The sequence below is a fragment of the Cetorhinus maximus genome, chromosome 28 (genome assembly GCF_964194155.1).
Source record: "Cetorhinus maximus chromosome 28, sCetMax3.hap1.1, whole genome shotgun sequence".
Lineage (NCBI taxonomy): Eukaryota > Metazoa > Chordata > Chondrichthyes > Lamniformes > Cetorhinidae > Cetorhinus > Cetorhinus maximus.
Genome location: NC_135906.1, coordinates 27,636,214 through 27,659,568, shown reverse-complemented (window position 1 = coordinate 27,659,568; position 23,355 = coordinate 27,636,214). Strand labels below are relative to the sequence as shown.

The 23,355-nt window shown below is 40.5% G+C and overlaps 1 protein-coding gene across 5 annotated transcripts in view; it reads left to right on the top strand.

Moving 5' to 3' along the window:
• LOC144668975 (MHC class II regulatory factor RFX1-like) overlaps positions 1-23,355 on the top strand; it is a 118,116-nt gene that overhangs the window by 17,106 nt on the left and 77,655 nt on the right. For all 5 annotated transcript variants that reach the window (XM_078531513.1, XM_078531510.1, XM_078531511.1 and 2 more), the window contains exon 2: positions 4,071-4,405. In XM_078531513.1, coding sequence (XP_078387639.1) covers positions 4,120-4,405 — 286 coding nt within the window. In that variant the 5' untranslated portion in view covers positions 4,071-4,119. The remainder of the gene's footprint in view (positions 1-4,070; positions 4,406-23,355) is intronic.

Genomic DNA, 23,355 nt, shown 5'->3' with positions numbered 1-23,355 from the left:
GAGAGTAGGGATAGTGGGTAGGTATTCAAATTGGCAGCTTTTCACTATATTTGCAAACGTCTTGAATGAAGGAATGGAGTAACATGTATCTGACTTTGATGACAACACTAATTAGATGACACAGTAAGTGTAGAGGGGAGCAGAAAGTTACAAAGGGACATTGATGACTTAGTGGGCAAAACTGACTGCTAGAATAAAGTGTGGGAAAGTGTATGGCCATCCTCTTCAGACCTAAGAAAGATGGTTCAGAAAATTTTCAAATTGGCAAGAAGCTAGAAACTGTGGATAAGCAGGGAGATTTAGGAGTCCAAAAATAATTTTAAAAATTAATGGCATATTGGCATTTATCTTGAGAACTGGAATGCAATGGGATAGGAGCGATGTTACAGCTGTGCAGTGCTCCAGTTAATCCTATCTGCAGTACTGCTTTCAGTTATGGGCACTGTTCCTCAGGAAGGATATATTATTGTCGGGGGTACAACATCCATTCATCAGGATGATACAGGTCCAAAAGGGTTAAATTATGAGGGCAAGTTGCATAGATTAGGCTTGTATTCCTTTGAGTATAGAAGATGAAGGTGTGACCTAGTTTGGTGTTTAAGACGATGAGGAGTTGAGAAAGAAACTGTTTCCACTTATAGAGCAGGCCAAAACAAGGGAGCATAACCTGAAAATTAGAGCTAGGCCATTCAGGGATGAAAGCGCTTCTTCACAAAGCGTAAAGGGTGTTGAGGCTCTCGATCCTTGGCCTGGAGTAGAGAATTCCAAAGAAATGAAGTGGCACTCAGATAATATCAAGGCCATTGTCCTATATAAAAAACAATTGAAAAACTGAAACTTTTAAACTATGATTGAAAGTCCACATTTGCAAACTGCGTAAACATTGTTTGATGTCACTTTGTATTGTACATGTGCTGCTTCAGTGATGGAAACCATGAGAGTGTCAGAACTCTGGAGTATTGCAAAGTGTGAGTGAAACCTAGCTGTCACCTTTAGTGAGAGTGAGATATCCTGACTATTGGGAAATGTGAGAGAAAAACAGGCTCAGTTATTCACATCATGAAGTCCTTAATAGTACTGTCAAGCAACGGGGCCTTTCCCTGTGTTGCCAAACTCCCAGCACCACCATGCAGTATTATTGAACTCCACACCATCCCAGTTCTGCCAAACCCAAAGACCATTTACCATGGTGCTACCAGATTCCAGAACCACTGCCAGTATGGCTAAACTTCCACCCCTTGCCCTTAGTATTGCCAAACACCAGATGCCTGCCTTTGACCTCTTTCATACAATCCTGCTGTAAGGTATGGATCAAAATTAAACACATAGTTAAAGGCCACTCTATGGTGGCTTTTACATAATAATGGACAGATCATAGAGTTTAATCTCCAAAGCACCAGTAAAAGCACTGAATACCATGTAATAAAATAGAATTTGATTTTTTCAGTCTATACAATGGCCCTGGTAATACATTATTTGACATTTCATCCCCAGCATTAAAAAATAGTGCACTTATCCTCTATCCTTTGATCTATTGATAATTGCTATGGAGTCTATGCTAATATGATGGCTTTGATCATGGTTTTCTTGCAGATCAATATTAAAGATGGGAAACAATCTTATGTTAAAAAAGAGAAAGGTAGCCATTCACTTGTAGCCTGAAATTAACTACCCTCTTCTAATTTGCAACTAACTTTGACCTTAGCAGAAGTTAGAACTTGGTAGTCTGAAAGGATGACTTCTTCACCATTGCAGCAGTTGTATTTTGCATAGTCTGATGCTCCTGGCCTTGTATAGAATTGTCAATATACTGACTTAGCTTGAAAAATGCTCAGGAAAGATGTATCAGCGTAATGACTCAGTTTACTCCATTCAGCAAATTAATTTTTTGACACAAGATGTGTTACTATGAAATGGGTAGAAATAAAGGGCAGGAAATTCTTAATTTATCAAAGAATTTCTAAAAGTCGTAATGAATTTGTCTTTTGATTCTATTATTGCTGGTAAGCCATTTGGTGTGGCAAAGTGCCTTAAATCCTAAGCAATTGTGGGTGATTTTTATTTTTGCAGTCCCAGGCAGCATTTGCCCTCAACCAGCTTTTCATTTTAATTGGTAGCATGGTTTAAAGTGATGTGAGTTTCTCTCTCAGTTCACTTAAGATTGACGGAAGTTTCCAGCTAGTTACTGTAACAGCTGGTATACAGTCAGCAGTATCTGCTTCAAATTAGAGTTGGAGTTAAACTACGAAGGAGTGCAGCTGAACACAAGTTAAATCTATAAGAATAGCACAAGTTAAATCTATAAGAATAGCTGGTTAGTGCTTGAAGAGGCTTGCACTCAGTTCCACTCCACTCCTTAGATTTTAAATGCAAACTTTAACTTTGAACAGTGTTGGTGAATGGAATGTTGTCAGCTTTATGAATACCTATTACAGTAAGCAGTTAGAAACTTCTCTCACTCTGAGGCTGGCTGACAAAGGCAAACATTAAAACAACAAAAACTTGTATTTATAATGCGAGTTAAATGTAATAAATATCCTGAGGTGCTTTACAAGAGCATTATAAAACATAATACGATACCAAGCCACCTAAGGAGATATTAGGGCATCTGACAAAAAGCTGATCAAAGAAGTTGGTTTTAAGGAACATCCTAAAGGAGGAAAGTGAGGTAGAGAATTCCAGAGCTTAGGGCCTAGGCAACTGAAGGAAAGGCCACCACTGATGGAACGATTAACATAAGGATTCTTTGGAGGCCAGAATTTGAGGAGCATAGAGATCAGGTGGGGTTGTAGGACTGAAGGAGGTTACAGAACTAGAGAAGAGTGGGGCCATGCTGTTGATTAAAATGTAAGCATAGGTGAGGGGAACACTGAAAAATAAAGTTTCCCTGTAAGATGAAAACCATGTGATTTGCTGGTTGGATGTTGGGCCAAAATAAATATTTGCTGATTTTATTTTAGTTGAAAAAAATCTTCTTGACACTTGCCACAATGGGTCCCAGTACAAATCGCACGTGTCACCTACAAGTGGCATATCTACATAAATCATTGAACAGGTGCTGTGTTTTAAGAGTTTTATTTTGGGTTGTGTTATTGTCACATGAAGGTCGTAGTTTGGGTACAACATTAGTGAACGTCATACTTGTGTTACCCTGTGGATAAGGTTTGCAGAGATCAACTGTACTTTCTATGTTCTTGTTTGAGCTAGCAGCAAGGCTAGATAAGTGTGATTGGAGCCACAGTATTTAATTATGGAGTATGTCTACTTCATGTGCTTTGCTCTTTATCTCATTCAAGAATTAACATGTCCTTTTAAAGGTTTATTGGTTCAGCATATAACATGCAGTGTTATATGCTGAAACACTAATGTGGGGCACCTCAGAATGAGCATAGGGTTTTCATTTTCATTCTCAACCACATTGCTGTGGGAGGGGCTGAGTATAGACCATATTATTTGCAGGTATGGAGGGAAAGTGACAATCCCTGGGCAGCTCTTTGTTGCCTCCTTATGCATGATTGAAATGCCATTGAAGCAAGTTACCCACTTGGCCCCTTCAGGATAGAGCAAAGAAGAAAAAAAGCGCAAAAATCAGAGGATAAGCATGCTTTAAAAAAAATTATTTTCTTTCCACCTCTTTTCCAATTTTTGCCCCTTTAGGTCCCAACTACAGGCACTCACTGTTATTTTTTTTACTCTGATAAGAGAGCAGGAGAATTTGCTCAGTTTGCTTAATCAGCTGATAGAGTTCGAATCTTGCAGAGCAAGACTAATTTAACCAATTTTTCCAACAATGGATCATAGCAATTCTTTCTGATCAAAGTATGCGGCAGATTGTGTTAATTAACTTGATGCTGCCTTTTTCAGCCTGGATTGCTCAATCATGAACCATATGCAGTATGCATAGATTGGTTAAAATACATGTGCCTGCTTAAATTTTAAATGTGGGTTCGCAAAGTCATTGCTTTTGTTAAACATAATGCAGGATGGTAGTGAGAATTAGCTAATAGCAACCAATCAGATTGCTGGGTTTTGGTAAATTATCCACTGATTTTCTTATTTTGTTTTCTTAGTGGGCAAAGTGGAGAGTGCCATTTAACAGTACCACCTGCAGAGGTTGGTATGGCAACACAGGCCTACGTTACAGAACTCCCACCATCTCAACAACAGCCTCAACAGCAACAGCCACAGTCACAACAACAGCAACAACCAACCCAACAACAGTATGTTACTGACCTGCAGACTGCTGCACAACCATCACAACAACAACAGCAGCAGCAGCAACCACCACCATCCCAAAAACAGTATGTCAGTGAGCTACAGGTATCGCAGCAGCAACAACAGCAGCCTTCTGCTCAGCTGTCACCAGTAGCAGCACCGCAGCAGTACATTGTGGTTACGGTGTCAGGTGAGTACAGTATACAATATATATGGGTAACCTGTTGCCTGTTGGTGCCTCACTGCAGTTATCCAAGATAAATTTAATGTGTCCTTGTTATTGCTGTCCCTGGCAGCCTGTTTTAAATCTAATAATTGAATTCTCTGATATACCCCCAGAAGGGTACAAAACTCAATCTGAACCTCGGGCCTGTTTTTCACGAAGTTAGGGTCTGCAAAAAACTTTAAACCAGACTTGTGGGACCAGCTAGATTAAATCCTAACAATGTACCCTCTACACCTGTGCAGCAATCTGGAAAAAGCAAGTACCATTCCCTTTAAGATTTGCATGGCTGTGCAGCAATCTTAAAGGGACTGTGTGGTACAAAACCATGCAACACAAAACAAAGAAAAATTAAAGGGAACATTGAGCCATAATGATCCAGAATTTTTCTTTTAACCAATGGAGCATTTCATTATTCCTATTGTTCACGCAGGATTTTAAGGGGCAGGAGTTTTTAGCCACATTATGGCAGTAGAATTTCATTGAGGAAATGATCCTCTGCCTGAATAATTTAACATTGTCAAGTGTGACCAGCACAATTGAACAAAAAGAGAATTGAGATTTTGTACATTGGTCTGCATTATCCAGGGATTGGTGAGCATTGCTTCTATAAACTTAAAAAAAATGATTTCCAAATTGAAGAAAGGTTCAAAAGAGTAAGTTAAGGATGCAACTCCTAGAATTAGAAAGCAAAGAGATGTGGCAGCTCTCAGTTGATGCAGCAATAACGATTAGTTCCAGAAGATAGCTGGAACTAGGTAACATGGCCGCGGTAGCAGCGTTTACCTCCGTGTTGTATATTGTGGAAACCATTATGCCATGTTGACTTATATGTGGGTTTCACAGCCAGTAGGCCAGTGACAGCTATGTTGATTTATTTTATTGTCAGTTCCACAAGCATTTGGATCTTCAATGAGAATACCACTCGCTTTGCTACTGCATTGTCGCAGTGTGAAACAGCTAGCTTCACCTGTTGCTCAAATTTTTGAGATACCTTGCCCTTCCAGGGTAATCTGAGGTAGACTGGGCACTTTTCAGGGCTGAAAGTGATGCCCTTAGGCCCGTTCATCAGTTTGCGTGATATACAGCACAAAATGATCTGATCAGAGTAGCCATTATCCTGCAGGCCTATGCAGTAGCAACAAGAGTGGTATTCACCACTAACAGGATGCTGCTGTCAAGCCAAAAAGGGCGTTTCTGCCTATCACACAAATGAGTAATGTGGTATATGAATTTCGGTGCCAGTGTGATGCTAGGTATGTAGGCCATACGTCCCAAAGACTGGCGGATCGTATCAAAACACCATATCCCAGCGGCTATTCACAATGGACAAGGTATAGACCGCACCCAACCAGCCCATGCTTACAAAACTCAAAACATAGTGTCCAACATTAGATTGGACAACAATTGCTAAATAATCCTCAGTGTGCTAAGAATTACACTGACAACCAATTTAAGATGGTCAGTCAGGATCGCAGTATGGTGCATTTGTGTGTACTGGAAGCTACGTATATTAATACACAGGGCTCTGTTCTTTGCAGACAGACAGAACATGTACACACATTATGCCTGTTTCAGCTAAACAAAATAAGTGCCAGCCATTCGCTGACTCATTCCTCAGGGCGATGCCTCGACCAATCTGGGTCAAGCTGCATGACTTAAATTTCAAACAACACTTGGTAGTTAACTGTCAGTCACCATCACTAGTGCATTCTCCATGGCAACGCCTCTACCAATCAGAGTCCACTTGCCAAACAATTAGCACTGTCTTCACATAAGAGAAAAAACACTGTCTTCCCCCTATATTGGTATTCTTACGAAGTGTCCTGAAGAGAAGAGTACAAGATGAAAAGCTTCAACTTGTCACTTTTTTTAACAATACTTAGGTTCTGTATTACCAAACAACTATTAGCTTTCCAATTGGTCTCATTCCTCAGCCCTGTACCCTTAGCCCTGGAGTTTTTTCCCCTTCAAGTATTTATCTTATTCCCTTTTGAAAGTTGTTATTGAATCTTCTTCTGCCCTTTCAGTCTTTGCATTAGAGATCATAACTCACTGAGTATATACATTTCTCCTCACCTCTAGCTCTTTTGCCAATTAGCTTAAATCTGTGTCCCCTATTCATTGACCTTTCTGTTACTAGAAACTGCTGCTGGGGCCTGATAAGTGCTTATTAAGGTTTAGCATAACATCCATGCTTTTGCCTCAGATATTGTCTCTAAAATATACCACCAACTGGCATGTAGTTGCTGGATTTATCCTCTTTTTCTGAACACACTGTATGTAACATTTGCAATTTTCCAGTACTTTGGCACAGCTCCCTTACTAGAATTGTGCCTCTCCTATCTCCACTCTGAGATCCCTCAGCAAACTAGGATGCATCCCATCCCGACTGGATAATTTTTCTACTTTGAGCACGGTGCTCAAAGTTAACTGTCTTAAAGTTTAAAGTTACCTTTAAAATGCTTCCACTTTATCTATTCTTATCCTATCCAGTTTCTGTACTACCTATTCCAATATTGTTACATTGGGGAATCCTCTTCTGTGATGAAGACAGATCGAAGTACTCATTTATTATCCCAGCCATGACGTCTGCCTCCTCAAGAAGATATGCTACTTAATCCAAGCTGCTGATCATTTTAGATTGAAGGAGTATGTTTGCTGATTTAAAAGCACCTATTTATTGGTGCAAAAAGTAGACATAATCGAATGGTCCATCAAGCAAGTGCACAAATGTTATACTTCACAAGTAATATTTTGTTTAGAAAATATGTGAGCTTTTTCACTGAATTGATAGACTGAAACTGAGGTGCTGTTATATACTACATCAGTTTCTAATGGTGCTTTAAAAACCTTCAGAAAGACAAGTATTTTATTCTGAAGGTTTATTCATGCACTATATCTGTACATAAATTTTGGGGACTTTAATTAAAGTAGTGAGAAATGTACAAAAAATGCTTCAGTTTTTGTGTCTCTATGACTGTGACCTAGTTGCTTGTTTTGGATGTATAAGGAACATTTAGAATCCACTTAATCCAGTTTAGTTTCACATATCCCATTTAAATCAAAATCTTTTAGGTCGCATTGACCTGTTTGATTCATTTTAACTGATGAAAATTACTGCTAGTTTTTATTGTATGAATGGCAGTGGCTGGTGACTGCACTAGACGTCATAACTTCTAATATGCTGTTCAGAACTCAGAAAAGAGCTGTTATTTTCTTACATTATGAACATAACTGTAATGTTGTTATCTGTTATTAACTAGCAATCACTATATAATAGTAATTCAACATGGTAGAATGATGAATAGATTCAAGGTTTGAGTGTATATTACCTATTTGGCGTTACTTGGGCTTGATAGATTCAGGGAATGGAAGTAATTATAAAATACAACAATAAAGGCTATAGACTGATGGCTCATAAATACTGCTTGGTTTTAGTCACTTGAATTTTAGGGAGAGGTAGGAATAGGATGTTTCTTTGTTTTGCTCAGGAAAGTCTTAGTTTATTATTTAGGAATCTAAATTGTGGGCATTTAGGTTGAAAAGCTTAGGAGAAAAGAGGTAAATCAGGATGTGGCAACTTGGTGATGTCCAACTGGATTCAAAAGGCAAGATTGTAACAGGAAAGTCAGCAGTACTACAGTTTGGAGAATCTGGGATTGATTTGAGTTTCAAGTAGGAGACTAGGGCTTGATTGTTGATCCGCAGTTTTCCTTAATATTTACCCATGTCTGAGTCTGTTCAGTCACTTTTTAACTCATTCGCAAAGACACCATTGGCATCAGGGGTTGCAATGTCAAGACATAGTGTGATACTTTTAATACTCTTTGTGCAGAATGTATTCAGGTTGAGGTTTATGATGTCATTATGCAGTAGTTGGCAAATGCGGAAATAGTCAACTATGTAAATGACGGAATATCTCCAAGCTAAGTAATTTCTGTATGAAATAAGCTGTTTTTTTAACAGCTGTGGTGTCAAATCTGTTAAGTTTTGGAATATGTACATAGCTGTTTCTATTTCTAATGTTAGCATTCATAATCAATCATTGAGCCTCTGACTTTCATATTGACCCAGATTTTCCTGGGACTTGTGTCTTTGTAATGGCGTATCAGCATCGTAGTGACCTTGAATTGCTCAAAAGAAAGAAGAAATTATGGAGTAAATGATTTACACCATTAATTATGTCGCTGCATATTTTTCTGAGACTTTTGCACAGCACTACCATTACTCTCCTACCTCCTGTGTAATTAAAATCAATGTGACTGCGAATTCCCTACACTTTAGAATCATAGAAAATCATAGAAAGTTTACAGTACATAGAGTCCACTTAGCCTAACATGTCTGTGCTGGCCGAAAAATGAGCCACCCAGCCTAAGATCACTTTCCAGCATTAGGTCTGTAGCCCTGCGGGTTACAGCACTTTAGCTGCATATCCAGGCACCTTTTAAGAGAGTTTAAGTTTTCTGCCACCCTTTCAGGCAGTGAGCTCCACACCCCTACCTCCCTTTTAGTGAAAAAATGTTTCCTCATTTCCACTCTAATCCTTCTACCAATCACTTTAAATCTATGCCCACTAGTCACCTACCTCTCTGCTAAGGTAAATAAGCCCTTCCCATCCCCCCAACCAGGGCCCTCACAGTTTTGTACATCTCTATCAAATCTCCCCTCAGCCCCCTATGTTCCAAGGACAACAACCCCAGCAATCTTTCCTGATAGCTGCAATTTTCCAGCTCTGGCAACACTCTTGTAGACCTCCTCTGTGTACCCTCTCCAGTGCAATTACATCCTTTCTGTAAAGAGGTGACCAGAACCGCACACAGCACTCAAGTTGTGGCCTAACTAATGCTTTATATAATTCTAGCATAACCTCCCTGCTCTTATATTCTATTCCTCTGCTAATAACAGAAAGGATTCCATATGCCTTCTTAACCACCTGTCCTGCTAACTTCAGGGACCTGTGGACATTCACTCCAAGGCTCCTCATTTCCTCTACGCCTCTCAGTATTCTCCTATTTATTGTATATTCCTTTGCCTTGTTTGACCTCTCCAAATGTCACTTCACAGTTCTCTGGGTTGAATTCCATTTGCCACTTTTCTGCCCACCTGACCAATCCATTGATATCTTCCAGCAGTCTACAGCTGTCCTCCTCACCATCAACCACGCAACCAATTTTCGTGTCATCTGCAAACTTGTTGATCATTCCCCCTATATTTACGTCCAAATCGTTAATACATGCCTTAAAAAGCAGGGGTTATGATTCTTTGAAATTCTCTACCCTAGAGGGTTGTGAATGTTCCATCGTTGAATAAGGCTGGGATAGACAGATTTTTGGCCTCTCAGGGCATCAAGGGATATGGGGAATGGGCGGAAAATAGAGTTAAAGCACAAAATCAGCCATGATCGTATTGAATGGTGGAGCAGGCTTGATGCATCATGTTGTCTACTCCTGATCCTATTCTTGTGTTATTGTAGTACTGACAGCAGAAGGAGAAAAATCATAGAATCATATAGTACAGAAGGCAGCCTCTCAGCCCAGATGAGGTGGATGTGGAGAGGACGTTTACCCTGGGGGGTGAATCTAGAACTAGGGGTCCCTGTTTAAAAATAAGGAGTCGCCCATTTAAGACAGAGACGAGGAGAATTTTTTTCTCTCAGATGGTCGTGAGTCTTTGGTGACAATGTTAGAAATGCAGGTCCCTTTAAGAGTAAACCAGGACAAGCTTCAGGGTAAAAGCAAAAAACTGCGGATGCTGGAAATCCAAAACAAAAATAAAAATAGCTGGAAAAACTCAGCAGGTCTGAAGCATCTGCGGAGAGGAGCACAGTTAACGTTTCGAGTCCGTATGACTCTTCAACAGAACTAAGGAAAAATAGAAAAGAGGTGAAATGTAAGCTGGTTTAAGGGGGGGTGGGACAGGTAGAGCTGGATAGAGGGCCAGTGATAGGTGGAGATTGCCAAAAGATGTCATAGACAAAAGGACAAAGAGGTGTTGAAGGTGGTGATATTATCTAAGGAATATGCTAATAGGTGACATTAAGGGTAGAAAGCAGGACGAGCAAGGTACAGATAGCCCTAGCGGGAGTGGGGTGGGGGGAAGGGATCGAAATAGGCTAAAAAGTAGAGACAAAACAAAGGATGGAAATACATTTAAAAATAATGGAAATAGGTGGGAAAAGAAAAATCTCTTGGAAAAAGGGGGATCGGAAAGAGGGTGTGGATGGAGGAGAGAGTTCATGATCTAAAATTGTTGGACTCAATATTCAGTCCGGAAGGCTGTAAAGTGCCTAGTCGGAAGATGAGGTGCTGTTCCTCCAGTTTGCATTGAGCTTCACTGGAACAATGCAGCAGGCCAAGGACGGACATGTGGGCATGAGAGCAGGGTGGAGTGTTGAAATGGCAAGCGACAGGGATGTCGAGAAACTCACCTCCTGACTCCCTAAAGCCAGCCCGCCATCTACAAGGCACAAGTCAGGGGTATGATGGAATACTCTCCACTTGGCTGGATGAGTGCAACTCCAACAATAATCAAGAAGCTAGACACCATCCAGGACAAAGCAGCCCGCTTGATTGGTGCGCCATCCACAAACATTCACTCCCTCCACCATTGACGCACAGTGGCAGCAGAATGTGCTATCTACAAGATGCACTGCAGGAACTTACCAGGGCTCCTCAGACAGCGCACTTGCAAACCCATGACTGCTACCATCTAGAAGGACAAGGGCAGCAAATACATGGGAACATCATGGCCTGGAAGCTCCCCTCCAAGCCACTCACCATCCTAACTTGGAAATATGTTGCTGTTCCTTCACTGTCACTGGGTCAAAATCTTGGAACTCCCTCTCTAACAGCACTGTAGGTATACCTACACCACATAGACTGCAGTGGTTCAAGAAGGCAGCTCACCACCACCTTCTCAAGGGCATTTAGGGATGAGATACAAATGCTGTTCTAGTCAGTGACGCCCACATCTCATGAATGAATTTTAAAAAAATCAAGGAGAACTGAAGAATCAGATCTATTTTTATGTTTCCAATATTCAACTGTGACCTTCAGTGATAACCATGCACCCCCATCCCCCTGCAAACACAACAGCCATACTGTCCTGTAGAGAATTTGATCATCACATTATAACTTTGTGTCTTAAATATTATCCAAACTAGAATTATTAAAACTCTACAAATCATGAATTTTAAATTAAACAATGCACAGTAAATACCTTTCGGAAAAACCAAATGTGCATTGTCCTTGTACACATCTCATTAACTGAAAAAAATGATTATTCAATTGAGTTTGAAAGTGTGATGTTCATGATAAGAAATAAGACAGTCCTCTGAGTCATACTGTGAGATTGGGTTTCCAAGGTCTGTCTTGGATACATAAGCTGATGCTTTGTGAATAGCCAGTGAAGTTGGATGAAGCACAGCAACAACCTGTGAAGTAATGGAGTTCTTGTCAATGAAAAAGTCAGTATCCAATCGTGATAATTTTTGTATCATGATCATGTCTGCCAGTAAGTAAAGCCTTTGTATTTATAACTCGTGTCTTTCTAGAATATGGCTGAAATATTCCAAGCATGTCAAAATACGAGGACTTTGCTCTGTATTTATGAAAATTTTGGGCTTTTCTTTTTAAAAAACTGTTATTTTTATGTTTACCATTTTTTTGAACAAATACAATTCTCAATATAAACTCTGTCAAAAGTTACTACCTTTCAAAGTAAGTTTATTAAAATAATGGCAGTAGCCTTTATTTTTCCAATGTGTTTTAGATGCAGGATATCCATACTCTTTTTTGTAGTTGAATATTGTACTGATTACTGGAATTTTATTTGATGACATGTTGCTGTGAGAGATATTTTGGAGCACATCATATAATCAATATATCTGTGTGTGCATTTGGTTCGTTTTAGGGTAATGAACTATTTTGAAGCACTGATTTATAGAGAACATGATCTGAACAATGAGATTAAATAATTGTCCAATTCTAAACAACACCAGACAGCACTTTTGTTTTATTTATTCATTCATGGGATGTGGGTGTTGCTGGTTAGGCCAGCATTTATTGCCCACCCCTGATTGCCCTTGAGAAGGTGATGGTGAGCCGCCTTCTTGAACCGCTGCAGTCCATGTGGTGTAGGTACACCCACAGTGCTGTTAGGGAGGGTGTTCCAGAATTTTGACCCAGTGACAGTGAAGGAACAGCGATATAGTTCCAAGTCAGAATGGTAAGTGACTTGGACGGGAACTTCCAGGTGGTGGTGTTCCCATATATATGCTGCCCTTGTCGTTGGAGATGGTAGTGGTCATGGGTTTGGAAGGTGCTGTCTAAGGAGCCTTTGGGAGCTCATGCAGTGCTCGAGCAAAAGGCAAATAGAGTGGCTGTTTGATTTCTGCTGATGAAAGTTGTTCATCAGTTCTGACAGTGGACATCTCACTTCTATAAATGTACTAATCGCCTTCCACACTACATGTATATCAACATGAAAGGAAGCTAGATTTAGAAAAATAAAAATGGCCCAGGTTTTCCTTGCTCAATAGCGATGAACACTGAGAAGTTGGTCACTATTAAGCGATGCAGTGGCAGTGCAACTTCAGGCAACCTGAAATTGGGAAGTTACAGTGCATCTTGAGCCAATGCTGATAATCCCGCCATTCCAATGCTCAAAGCAGCAGGGACCATTAGTTTAAGAAATTTGCCAATTTGCTCATAACCTTCATAGATTTTTATGTGCAAAGAGGTAGGGCTCATAATTACAGGTGTAAGTCATAAAGCGACTAAAAATTGTCAGGGAGGGTGGATGAAAATATCAGCAATAAATCATGGTTCTTCACAATTTGTTACAATGAATGAAAAAGGATCACAAATAACAACAATGGCTCCTCTCAATACCCACCCCAGTTTCTCTCTTTCCTCCTCCCACACCAGCTCCTGATTAGCGCTGATGTCAGAAACAGCACTTCATGGGAGGGGAAAATCAGGCAGTTTTGCTTGGTTTTCCCCCTATTAAGTGCTGTTTCCAGCATTGGTGGGACTGAGGAGCCGGGAGGGGGTGTTGGGGGGTAGAGGATCTGGTTGAGCAGGGGAAGAGGAGCCAGCGGTTGGGGTCGGGAAAGGAGCCAGGTGAGCAGGGGAACAGGAGACGGGTTGGAAAGAGTTGAGCTGGGTCGTGCTGATACCTGAGGGATTGACCCTAGCAGATTTTCACCAACTGTTATAAAAGTGTTAAAAGTTTTTAAAAGTTTAAAACACTTATAAAGAGTATCATCACTTTTAAAATATTTTAAATCATAATGAAAAAACTCACCAGTCATTAAGCTGAAGACTGACATTAAGGAGCATGTCTTCAGATTGTGACATCACGAGGTGTTGCTTCACCGTCAATGCGCCACATTGCTATTTCTCCCAATGCTGGACCCTGCTGCAGAAAGAAGAGGAAGTTTCCTGATATATATTAATAATATTAATTTTTAAAAATGATCTAGGTCTTGGTGCGCAGGGGATAATTTCAAAGTTTGCGGATGATACGAAACTTGGAAGCATTGTAAACTGTGAGGAGAACAGTGTAGAACTTCACAAGCAGATAGACAAGTCGGTGGAGTGGGCAGATAGGCGGCAGATGAAGTTCAATCTGCAGAAGTGTGAGATGATGCATTTTAGTAGGAAGAACATGGAGAGACAATATAAAATAAGGGGTGAGATTTTGAAGTGGGGTGCAGGAGCAGGAAGACTTGGGTGTATATGTGCATAGATCATTGAAGGTGGCAGGACAGGTGGAGAGAGCAGTTAATAAAGCATGCAGTATCCTGGGCTTTATTAATACAAGAGCAAGGAGGTTATGCTGAGCTTATATAAGATACTAGTTAGACTTCAGCTGGAGTATTGTGTACAGTTCTGGGCACTACACTATAGGAAGGATGTGAACGTATTGGAGAGAGTGCAGAAGAGGTTTACACGAATGGTTCCAGGGATGAGAAACTTCAGCTATGAACATTGGAGAGGTTAGGACTGTTCTCCTTGGAGAGGAGAAGGCTAAGGGGAGATTTGATGGAGGTGTTCAAAATCATGAGGTGGTTGGATAGAGTGGATAGGGAGAAACTGTTACTGCTTGTAAAAGGATCAAGAATGAGTGGGCACAGATTTAAAGTGATTTGCAAAAGAAGCAAATGTGATGTGAGAAAAAACATTTTCACACAGTGAGTGGTTCAAGTCTGGATTGCACTGCCTTGAAGTGTGTTGGAGGCAGGTTCAATCGAGGCATTTAAGAGCGTATTAGATGATTATTTGGATAGAAACAATGTGCAAGGGTATGGAGAAAAGGCAGGAGAATGGCACTAAGTAATAATGCTCGTTTGGAGAGCTGGTGCAGACATGATGGGCCGAATGGCCCGCTTCTGCAGCATAACAATTCTGTGATTCTGTGACTTTCACTGCAGCCTACAAGCCAGGTAAGTATGGACTTCTTTTGTGCATTTAGCAGCAAATATTTAGCCACTGTCAGGGAAACAACGTTTCTGGCCCTGAAAAACAAGTAAGGAATTGCATTCCCTCAGAAAACATATAAACATTGTAGAATTTAAATTTTTACAAGTTGTTTTAAGATAATTAAGCTTTTCCCTTAATCTCTTTTCCAATAATTATTTCATTTTCTTCACGTGATTTAATTATAATTTTTTTTCTTGCTTTTTACTGCCTGTTTTGTTATCTGCAAATTCTTCAACCTGATTGGCTAAACAGCCTGCCTGCTCTGTTGTTGGGCAGCACAGATTCCCTACAGATGATTCCAAATTTAAATTGACATCGGAATAGGGGAATACTATGGGGTTTTTTTTCTGATGCCGCAAGCAAGCATCGTTTCCTCGCTGCTAACCGCATAATTCAGACCATCAATGCATATGTTCTAGGAGGTGTAAATTTAGCGGAGTTCCATTTCATTAAACGAAACTAAATCTTGAGTCTTGGATGTCTTTCTTATTTTCAAACCCTATTTTAACCTATTTTCCACCATTTTATCTGTTCTCTACCACCGAATATGGGTAAGTGACTAGTTCTAGGCTTCTGTCAGTGATCCTTGAATCCTGTGGGAGGTGAGAAAGACAATCAGGTTAATTTTCTTATTTAGATTCCTACCCATGGGCGGCACAGTGGTTAGCACTGCTGCCTCACAGCTCCAGGGACCCTGACCTTGGGTGTCTGTCTGTGTGGACTTTGCACATTCTCCCCGTGCCTGCTTGGGTTTTCGCCGGGTGCTCTGGTTTCCTCCCACCATCCAAAGACGTGCTGGTTAGGTGGATTGGCTACAGTAAATTGCCCCTTAGTGTGAGTGTGTGCCCTGTGATGGACTGGCATCCCATCCTGGGTGTACCTCGCCTAGTGCCCATTGCCTGTCAGGATAGACTCCAACTTCCAGCAACCCTGAATTGGGTGAAGCCATTCTGGAAAAGTGAATGAGTGAGATTCCTGCCCTTGGGAAATCATGCCATCTGTAGTCATTAGGCAGTATTTAATGGCGGCGACAGGAGTCTCACCTACTGGCTCTTCGGGGAAGGCCAGCCAAATTAAGTGTTGAACAGGCACTTAAGTGGCCAGTGATGGGCTTTCCCTGGGAATTCCTGCCCCCACTGATAGCTGGAGGTTGACAGCTGTCCACTGCAGGCAGCACCACCAGTGGGAGCGATGGCTGCTGTCGACAATGCACCCATGTAGAGCGGATTGTGTAGAGGGGATTGCCGAGGGACCAGGCTGGGGTGAATGAGGGCGAGGTGGGCATTGCAGGGTAAGGGGTCGCAGGAGAGGGGAGGTCGACAGCAAGGGCAGAGTGGGGTGGCTCCCAGCGGGCCTCTCCCTTTCTAATGCCAAGTCCTTCAGTAAGGCATTGACTGTCTTTGAATGAGTGACCTCCCTGGTTGCCTGCACTGTCTTGCCCATATTCGGTGCCCACTGAATACCAATGGCAGCAGGATGAGGCCCTCAAGTGGGCATTAATTGTCCAATTAAGGGCTGCAATTTGCGCTGAGGCAGGAAGTACACCCATGAGGCTTTTCACCCCAGACTTAATCGGGGCAGAGTTGGGAAGGCAGCGGTGTCCCCACCCGGCATCCTTCTGCCTAATTAAATGCCCGTCTGCCTCCAAACTTGCCTCGGGGAGGACATTAAATTCCCCTCATTGTTTCTGATTGAGATTGGCAACTCACTGTTTACAAAGCAGATAATAACTTAAAAGTAAATTCATGAATAGTTTCTTTTCCGTAAAACTCTTCTTAAATTAGCACCTTTTTAGGTCCTAGGACCTTACGCAACCTCAGGATGTCCTAAAGTGCTTTAGAACCAACGAAATGTGTTTGAAGTTCAGTTACTGCACAGTTGATTTACAAAGTTCCTCATGTTCCTCATCATAAAATTCTAGGTATTAATCTAGTAAACCTTCTCTGAACTGCTTCCAAGGCATTTACATTCTTCCTTAAATAAGGAGACCAATACTGTACACAGTACTTCAGATGTGATCTCACCAAGGCCCTGTATAACTGAAGCATAATCTACCTACTTTTGTATTCAATTCCCTTTGCAATAAACGATAACATTCTATTAGCTTTCCTAATTACTTACTGTACCTGCATACTAATCTTTTGTGATTCATGCACTAGGACACCCAGATCCCTTTGTAGCTCAGAGTCTCTCACCATTTAGATAAGATGCTTCCTTTTTATTCCTCCTACTGAAATGAGCAATTTCACATTTTCCTACATTGTACTCCATTAGTCAAATCTTTGTCCACTCACTTAACCTATCTATATCCCTTTGTAGCCTCCTTATGTCTTCTTCACAACTTACTTTTCTACCTACCTTTGTGTCATCAGCAAATTTAGCAACCATACCTTCGGTCCCTTCATCCAAGTCATTTATATAAATTTTAAAAAGCTGAAGCCCCAGCACTGATCCTTATGGCACGCCACTTGTTACACCTTGCCAACCAGAAAAAGACCCATTTATGGTACCCTCTGCTTCCTGTTAGCCAGCCAATCTTCCATCCATGTCAATATGTTACCCCTACATCATGAGCTTTTATTTTCCGTAATAACCTTTGATGTGGCAGCTTATCAAAGGCCTTCTGGAAATTGAAGTACAGTACATCCACTGGTTCCCCTTTAACTGCAGCACATGTTATTTCTTCAAAGAACAATAAGTTGGTTAAATATGATTTCCCTCTCACAAAACCATGTTGACTCTGCCTGATGTTACCTTGAATGTATTGAAGTGCCCTGCTATAGCGACTTTAATAATGACGTCTAACGTTTTCCCTATGACAGACGTTAAGCTAATCAGCCTGTAGTTTCTTGCTTTCTGTCTCCCTCCCTTTTTGAATAAAGGAGTTATATTCACTATTTTCCAATCTAATGGGACCTTCCCTGAATCTAGGGAATTTTGGAAAATTAAAATGAACGTGTCAAATGTCTCACTAACCACTTCCTTTAAGACCCTAGGATGAAGTCCATCAGGACCCAGGGACTTGTCAGCCCGCAGTTCCATCAATTTGCTCAGTACCACTTACCTGGTGATTGTAATTTTCTTGAGTTCCTCCCTCCCTCCCATTTCCTGATTTACATCTATTTCTGGGATGTTACTTACATCCTGTATAGTAAAGACTAATGCAAAATAGCTCCTCAATTCATCTGCCATCTCCTATTTTCCATTATTAATTCCCCAGACTCACTTTCTATAGGACCAATGCTCACTTTCTTAATTTTTTTCTTTTTTAAATATCTGTAGAAACTCTTACTGTCTGTTTTTATATTTCTAGCTAGCTTTCTCTCGTACTCTATTTTTCCCCTCCCTATTAATATTTAAATCATTATTTGGTGTTTTTTATATTCTGTCCAATCTCCTGACCTTCTACCCATCTTTGTGCAATTATACGCTTTTTCTTTAAGATACTTTCTTTAACTTTTTTAGTTAATCACGGTGGGTCCTCCCCTCGGAATTTTTCCTTCTTGTTGGAATGTGCCAATTCTGTGTATTCTAAAATATCCCCTTAAATGTCTGCCACTGCATTTCTATTGCCCTATCCCATAACCTAATTTGACAGCTCGCATTAGCTAGCTCACCCTCATAATTGCCCTTATTTAAGTTTAAAATGCTGGCCTTAGACTCACTGTTCTCTCCCTCAAACTGAATGTAAAATCTAATCATGTTATGATAGCTAGATTTTTTTGTAGCCTCCAACCTAATGTATATTCTGCATTTATTTTTAATTATATTTATCAGTGCCTGATCAAGGGACTGGATATCAGGAAGGAGAGGGCCCGCTGAGAGCCTCTGCCCTTGCTGCCGATCCCTCCACAACCCTCTACCTGCGAAACCCCCCCCCACCCCCCCCAACCCACATTTCTTACCAGTGGTCTGGGTCACTCAACTATCCTGGGACTCCTGGTGAGTGTTTTTCCTGTAACAGCAACATTGCTGAGCTCTGATTGGCCGGCAGCTCTCAATAGGCAAGACCCCCAGGGTCTTGATTCCAGAGATGGCCTGCCGGTGGCCTTGTCAACGCCTGATAAGCTTGTGGTCTGGCGAGCCTTCCTGTAAAGAGGCAGTGTGGTCTCTCACCGGCTCTACAGCCAGCAGGTGAGACCTCCAATGCTCAACAAGATTCTGATTAATCATTCAAAGTTAGTAATGGCAACTTTATTGTTATGCCAGGAACACACAGGTTGGTATAGATTTGTCATTAAAAGAGGCGTTAAAACTTAGAAAGAATGTGCATTTATATAGCACCTTTCACAACCTCAGGACATCCTAAAGTGCCTTTAACTCCAATGAAGTATTTTTGAAGCATGGTCACGGCAGCCAATTTCCACACAGCAATGTTCCTTGAACATCAATGAGATAATGGCTGAATAATCTGTTCTTCATATTGGTTGAGAGCTAAATTTTGGGCCCAGACATCCAAGAGAACTCCCCTGCCCTGCTTCAGAATAATGCCATGATTCTTTTATGCCCACCTGGAGGGCAAACTGAGCCTCAGTTTAAAGTCTCATTCGAAATTTAGCATTTCGAATAGTGCAGTACTCTCTCACTGAAATGTCAACCTATATTTTGTCTCTGGAGTGGTTCTTGAACCCACAACAAGTGAAAAGAGAAGGTCACTGGCACCGGACAGAAGTGTAATTAGAGACCCAGAAAGAGAGAGAGAGACAGACAGTAAGGAAGGTTAGGAGGATGAAGAAATCACAGAAATCCTGATTGCCATGTGAGATGCACGATGAGTGATATAAATCACAGAAAGGAAAACCACAGAGAAAGCCAGATAGAGAACTTACATCCGCTGAAAGGAAAACCAAAAGTGCACACTAAATTAAGTATTAGCTACCTGGATTAACTTGGGCTAGTAACTGGAAAAATAATTACTGTACTCAGAATCCTGCCTCTGATGTCTTCATGTCACTGGAGACATGCAGATTACAAATCAGATCTGCGTACTTTCTCATTCTCTCTTTAAAAAACTGACAATTTTGTGTAAAGCAGATAGGCTTAAAAGCAGATTGGGCAAGAGTTAGCAGAGAAATAAAACGGCACCTATACTCAGCCTTCCACCATTATGTACAGTGCTCACAGATTGTGTGTTTTGAAGTGTTCATTTGGTGGGAAGATTTTTGGTTGAATTTTGCTCAATGTAATTTACCCATTATCATTATGCCTAGAATATTATACTTACAAATGCAAGTATTATTATGGCCATACTGTTCATCACTTTAGAATAAAATTAATGGATAGCGATAATTACTTTTTCATTTTCCTACCAGTTTTGTACCAGCTTCTTTGCATCTGAAGATACTGCCTGTTAACTGGGGTATGGCTTCTTCACGCCACCTGTCCTTTCATACCTCACCCAAGTTGTCATTATTCATTTACGAGCTTTGGTAGGTTATTCACAACTCAGATAAAAACAAAAAACTGCGGATGCTGGAAATCCAAAACAAAAACAGAAACAGAAATACCTGGAAAAATTCAGCAGGTCTGGCAGCATCGGCGGAGAAGAGCACAGTTGATGTTTTGAGTCCTCATGACCCTTCAGAACTAAGTAAAAATAGGAAAGGGGTGAAATATAAGCTGGTTTAAGGGGGTGGGGCGGGGTTGTTAAGTAAAAGTAGGAATAGGTAAAAACAACTCAGTCCTATTCCTTCCTCACTGGTTCATCACACTTAAAGCTATCTCATCATTTATCATTTAAATGCTTTTTGTGGACCTTGCTACATGCAAATTAGTTGCCGCATTTCCCAATAACTACATTTCAAAAAGTACTAATATGCATGTAGCATATGTAAAAATGCAATGAGATAACCTATGAGATAGCTTTAGGTATGAAGTACAGGTGAGGGAGGAATAGGACTCAGTTGTGATGGCTACAGAGTTAAATAACCTACCAAAGCTCGCAAGTAAATAATGACTATGTGGGTGAAGCATGAAAGGACAGGTGGCCTCAAGAAGCCATATCCCAGTTAACAGACAGCGCCTTCAGATGCAAAGAAATGCTTGGGAATATTCTGAGGTTGTGAAAAACACTATATGAATGGAATTTCAATTATTCCTTTCAGCAATAGGTCTTCCTAGATTTCTGGATCATTTTTCTCTACCCTAACCTAGGTATGCTAACGATCTGATACCTCTCTAAGGTAAAAGCAAAATACCGCGGATGCTGGAAATCTGAAATAAAAACAGAAAATGCTGGAAAAACTCTGAAGAGTCATACGGACTCAAAACGTTAACTTTGTTTTTCTCTCTCCACATATACTGCCAGACCTGCTGAGTTTTTCCAGCATTTTCTGTTTTTATTTCTGATACCCCTCTAAGCCTGCCTCACCTGGGATGGACGATGTCAACATAGATTGGGAATCAAACCTGGTTTTTGCTAATTTGTCCAGTTTAGCTGTTTGCTGGCTGCTGGCTAATCTGACTGATCAATTAGGAGAGCTTAAATATAAGTTTCTATTGGCACTACAGCAAGCCCTAACAGTTTTGTGCAGTACTAACTTGCATTAGTGACTAACTAGAGGATTTTTAAAAAATCTGGCGACATCTTCTTTTGAAATATGGGATCTTGGTTTTACCATATGTGAGGGATCTTTCCTAGTAATTGCAACCTCTGCATTTTAAATTGTTTATCTGTGTGCAAGTCATAATGTTTAAAATTATACTTGCTGAATCTATTCCGTGCATTCAGTATAATGAACAGGAAGATTATTAAGAGCACTCTCACTTCTGAGTCAGAAGTGAATAATCCAGGGTGACAGACCAGTAAAGTACCAAGGGAGCAAGATGCCAAATAAATGCAAGTCTTTCTTCTTTTATTGTATTAGAGTCAATGGTGTCTATAAATTTTATCAAAATATTTCAAGGTTGGTCCAGTTTTTGACACCAATGTGTTATGATTAAGTGGAATAAGGAAACAAAATGAGAAGGTGGTGCACTACTGTTCCGGTGGGCATTAGGGGTTCAGGTGTAAGGTTCTGTCATTATTTTTCCATACAGTGGTTTGTACACATCAGTTGCCCTGTGAGATTGCACTTAGATATTTCCTTACAGGGAGTGAAAATTGTAGGATGATTTGTCCCAAGCTGCTGTTCTGCATGTCCTAAGAGCTAGATCAAGAATAAATCATTGAGAGCAAGTTGTCTTGTCATCCTCTTTATTCTGGAATAGAGGTAGGACATGGGAAGTGAAATTAAAGTTAAAGATAAGGATTTACTGAAACAAAAAAAAGCTTTTATTCTTAATAACCAAAGAAAGACAACAGGATTTAGTGAGTTGTAAGCCAGTTTGTTATTTAATTATTAGGATATCTTTTGTTGTGTTCCTTCTGTTATCATCGTTGTGGGTCTTAGGATTGATTGAGACTGCTGCAGGCAAGGCAATTGGTAAACTTTACCTTTTTTTGAACATTCTACTATGCACATTACAAGGCTTCATATAGAACTATCCTTCAACATACTCTGTTCTCATGTGATCTTACATCGCTAATGATGTAGGCTATTTACATATTTAACATTAACCCTTTACATTACTGATCAACAACTAGAGTCTGAAGAACGGTTTGTGATGTTTACCTTGGCCCTCTAAGCTCTAAATGGACACTTGACCTATATATAGTTGCTCACTGAGCCTTGCTGAGATCCCTTGAGTTTGGGAATCGACACTCGGCCCTGCTGCAGTACATAATTAATGTAATAAGATTTAAATTGATTTAGATTAGTTTTATTTACAGATGTTATGGCATGGCTGATGGTAAATGCGGAGCTGCTCAAATCTCAGAGGGAAACTTGAAACAGCTGCCAAAACAATTTTTGTATAGTATGAGGCGAGGTTCTGAAATCAGGAAATGATGTCCCAAACTGCTTGTGATGATTTTATAGTAAACATTTATTAAAAGAATAAAAGAAAAAAAACATAATTACACTTAAACACAAGAATGGCTTTACATAGTAAACAGTACTTTAAAACAGCTCCACAAGATCTGATCTTAACTACTCCCAGAGCTAACCTTCCCCTTTTCTGTTCAGCAGTTATCCTTATAGATTTTAAAATCTACAGAATTCCAGTAATTTTACCACACAGTGCCTTTTTTCCTTGGGGTATCCTCTGAGGCTGACAGCAACTGGTTCTTCAGGTCTGGCCTTGTTCACATTGTCTTCTTGGAGTTCTACCCAGCTACTCTGCTGTCTTCTGGGTGTTCTAACCAGCTACCCTCACCTAGGCATCAGTATTTCCTTAAATGCATTCCTTCCCCTTTATCTCTCTAATGTCTCAACCAGTCTCTTCAGAAATGCTTTCTTCCCAGAATTGATTAAACTCGTTTCGTTACCCTAGCTCTTAGACTTGTAAAAACAAACTTGCCCTACCTTTACCTTACTTACACCATTTACA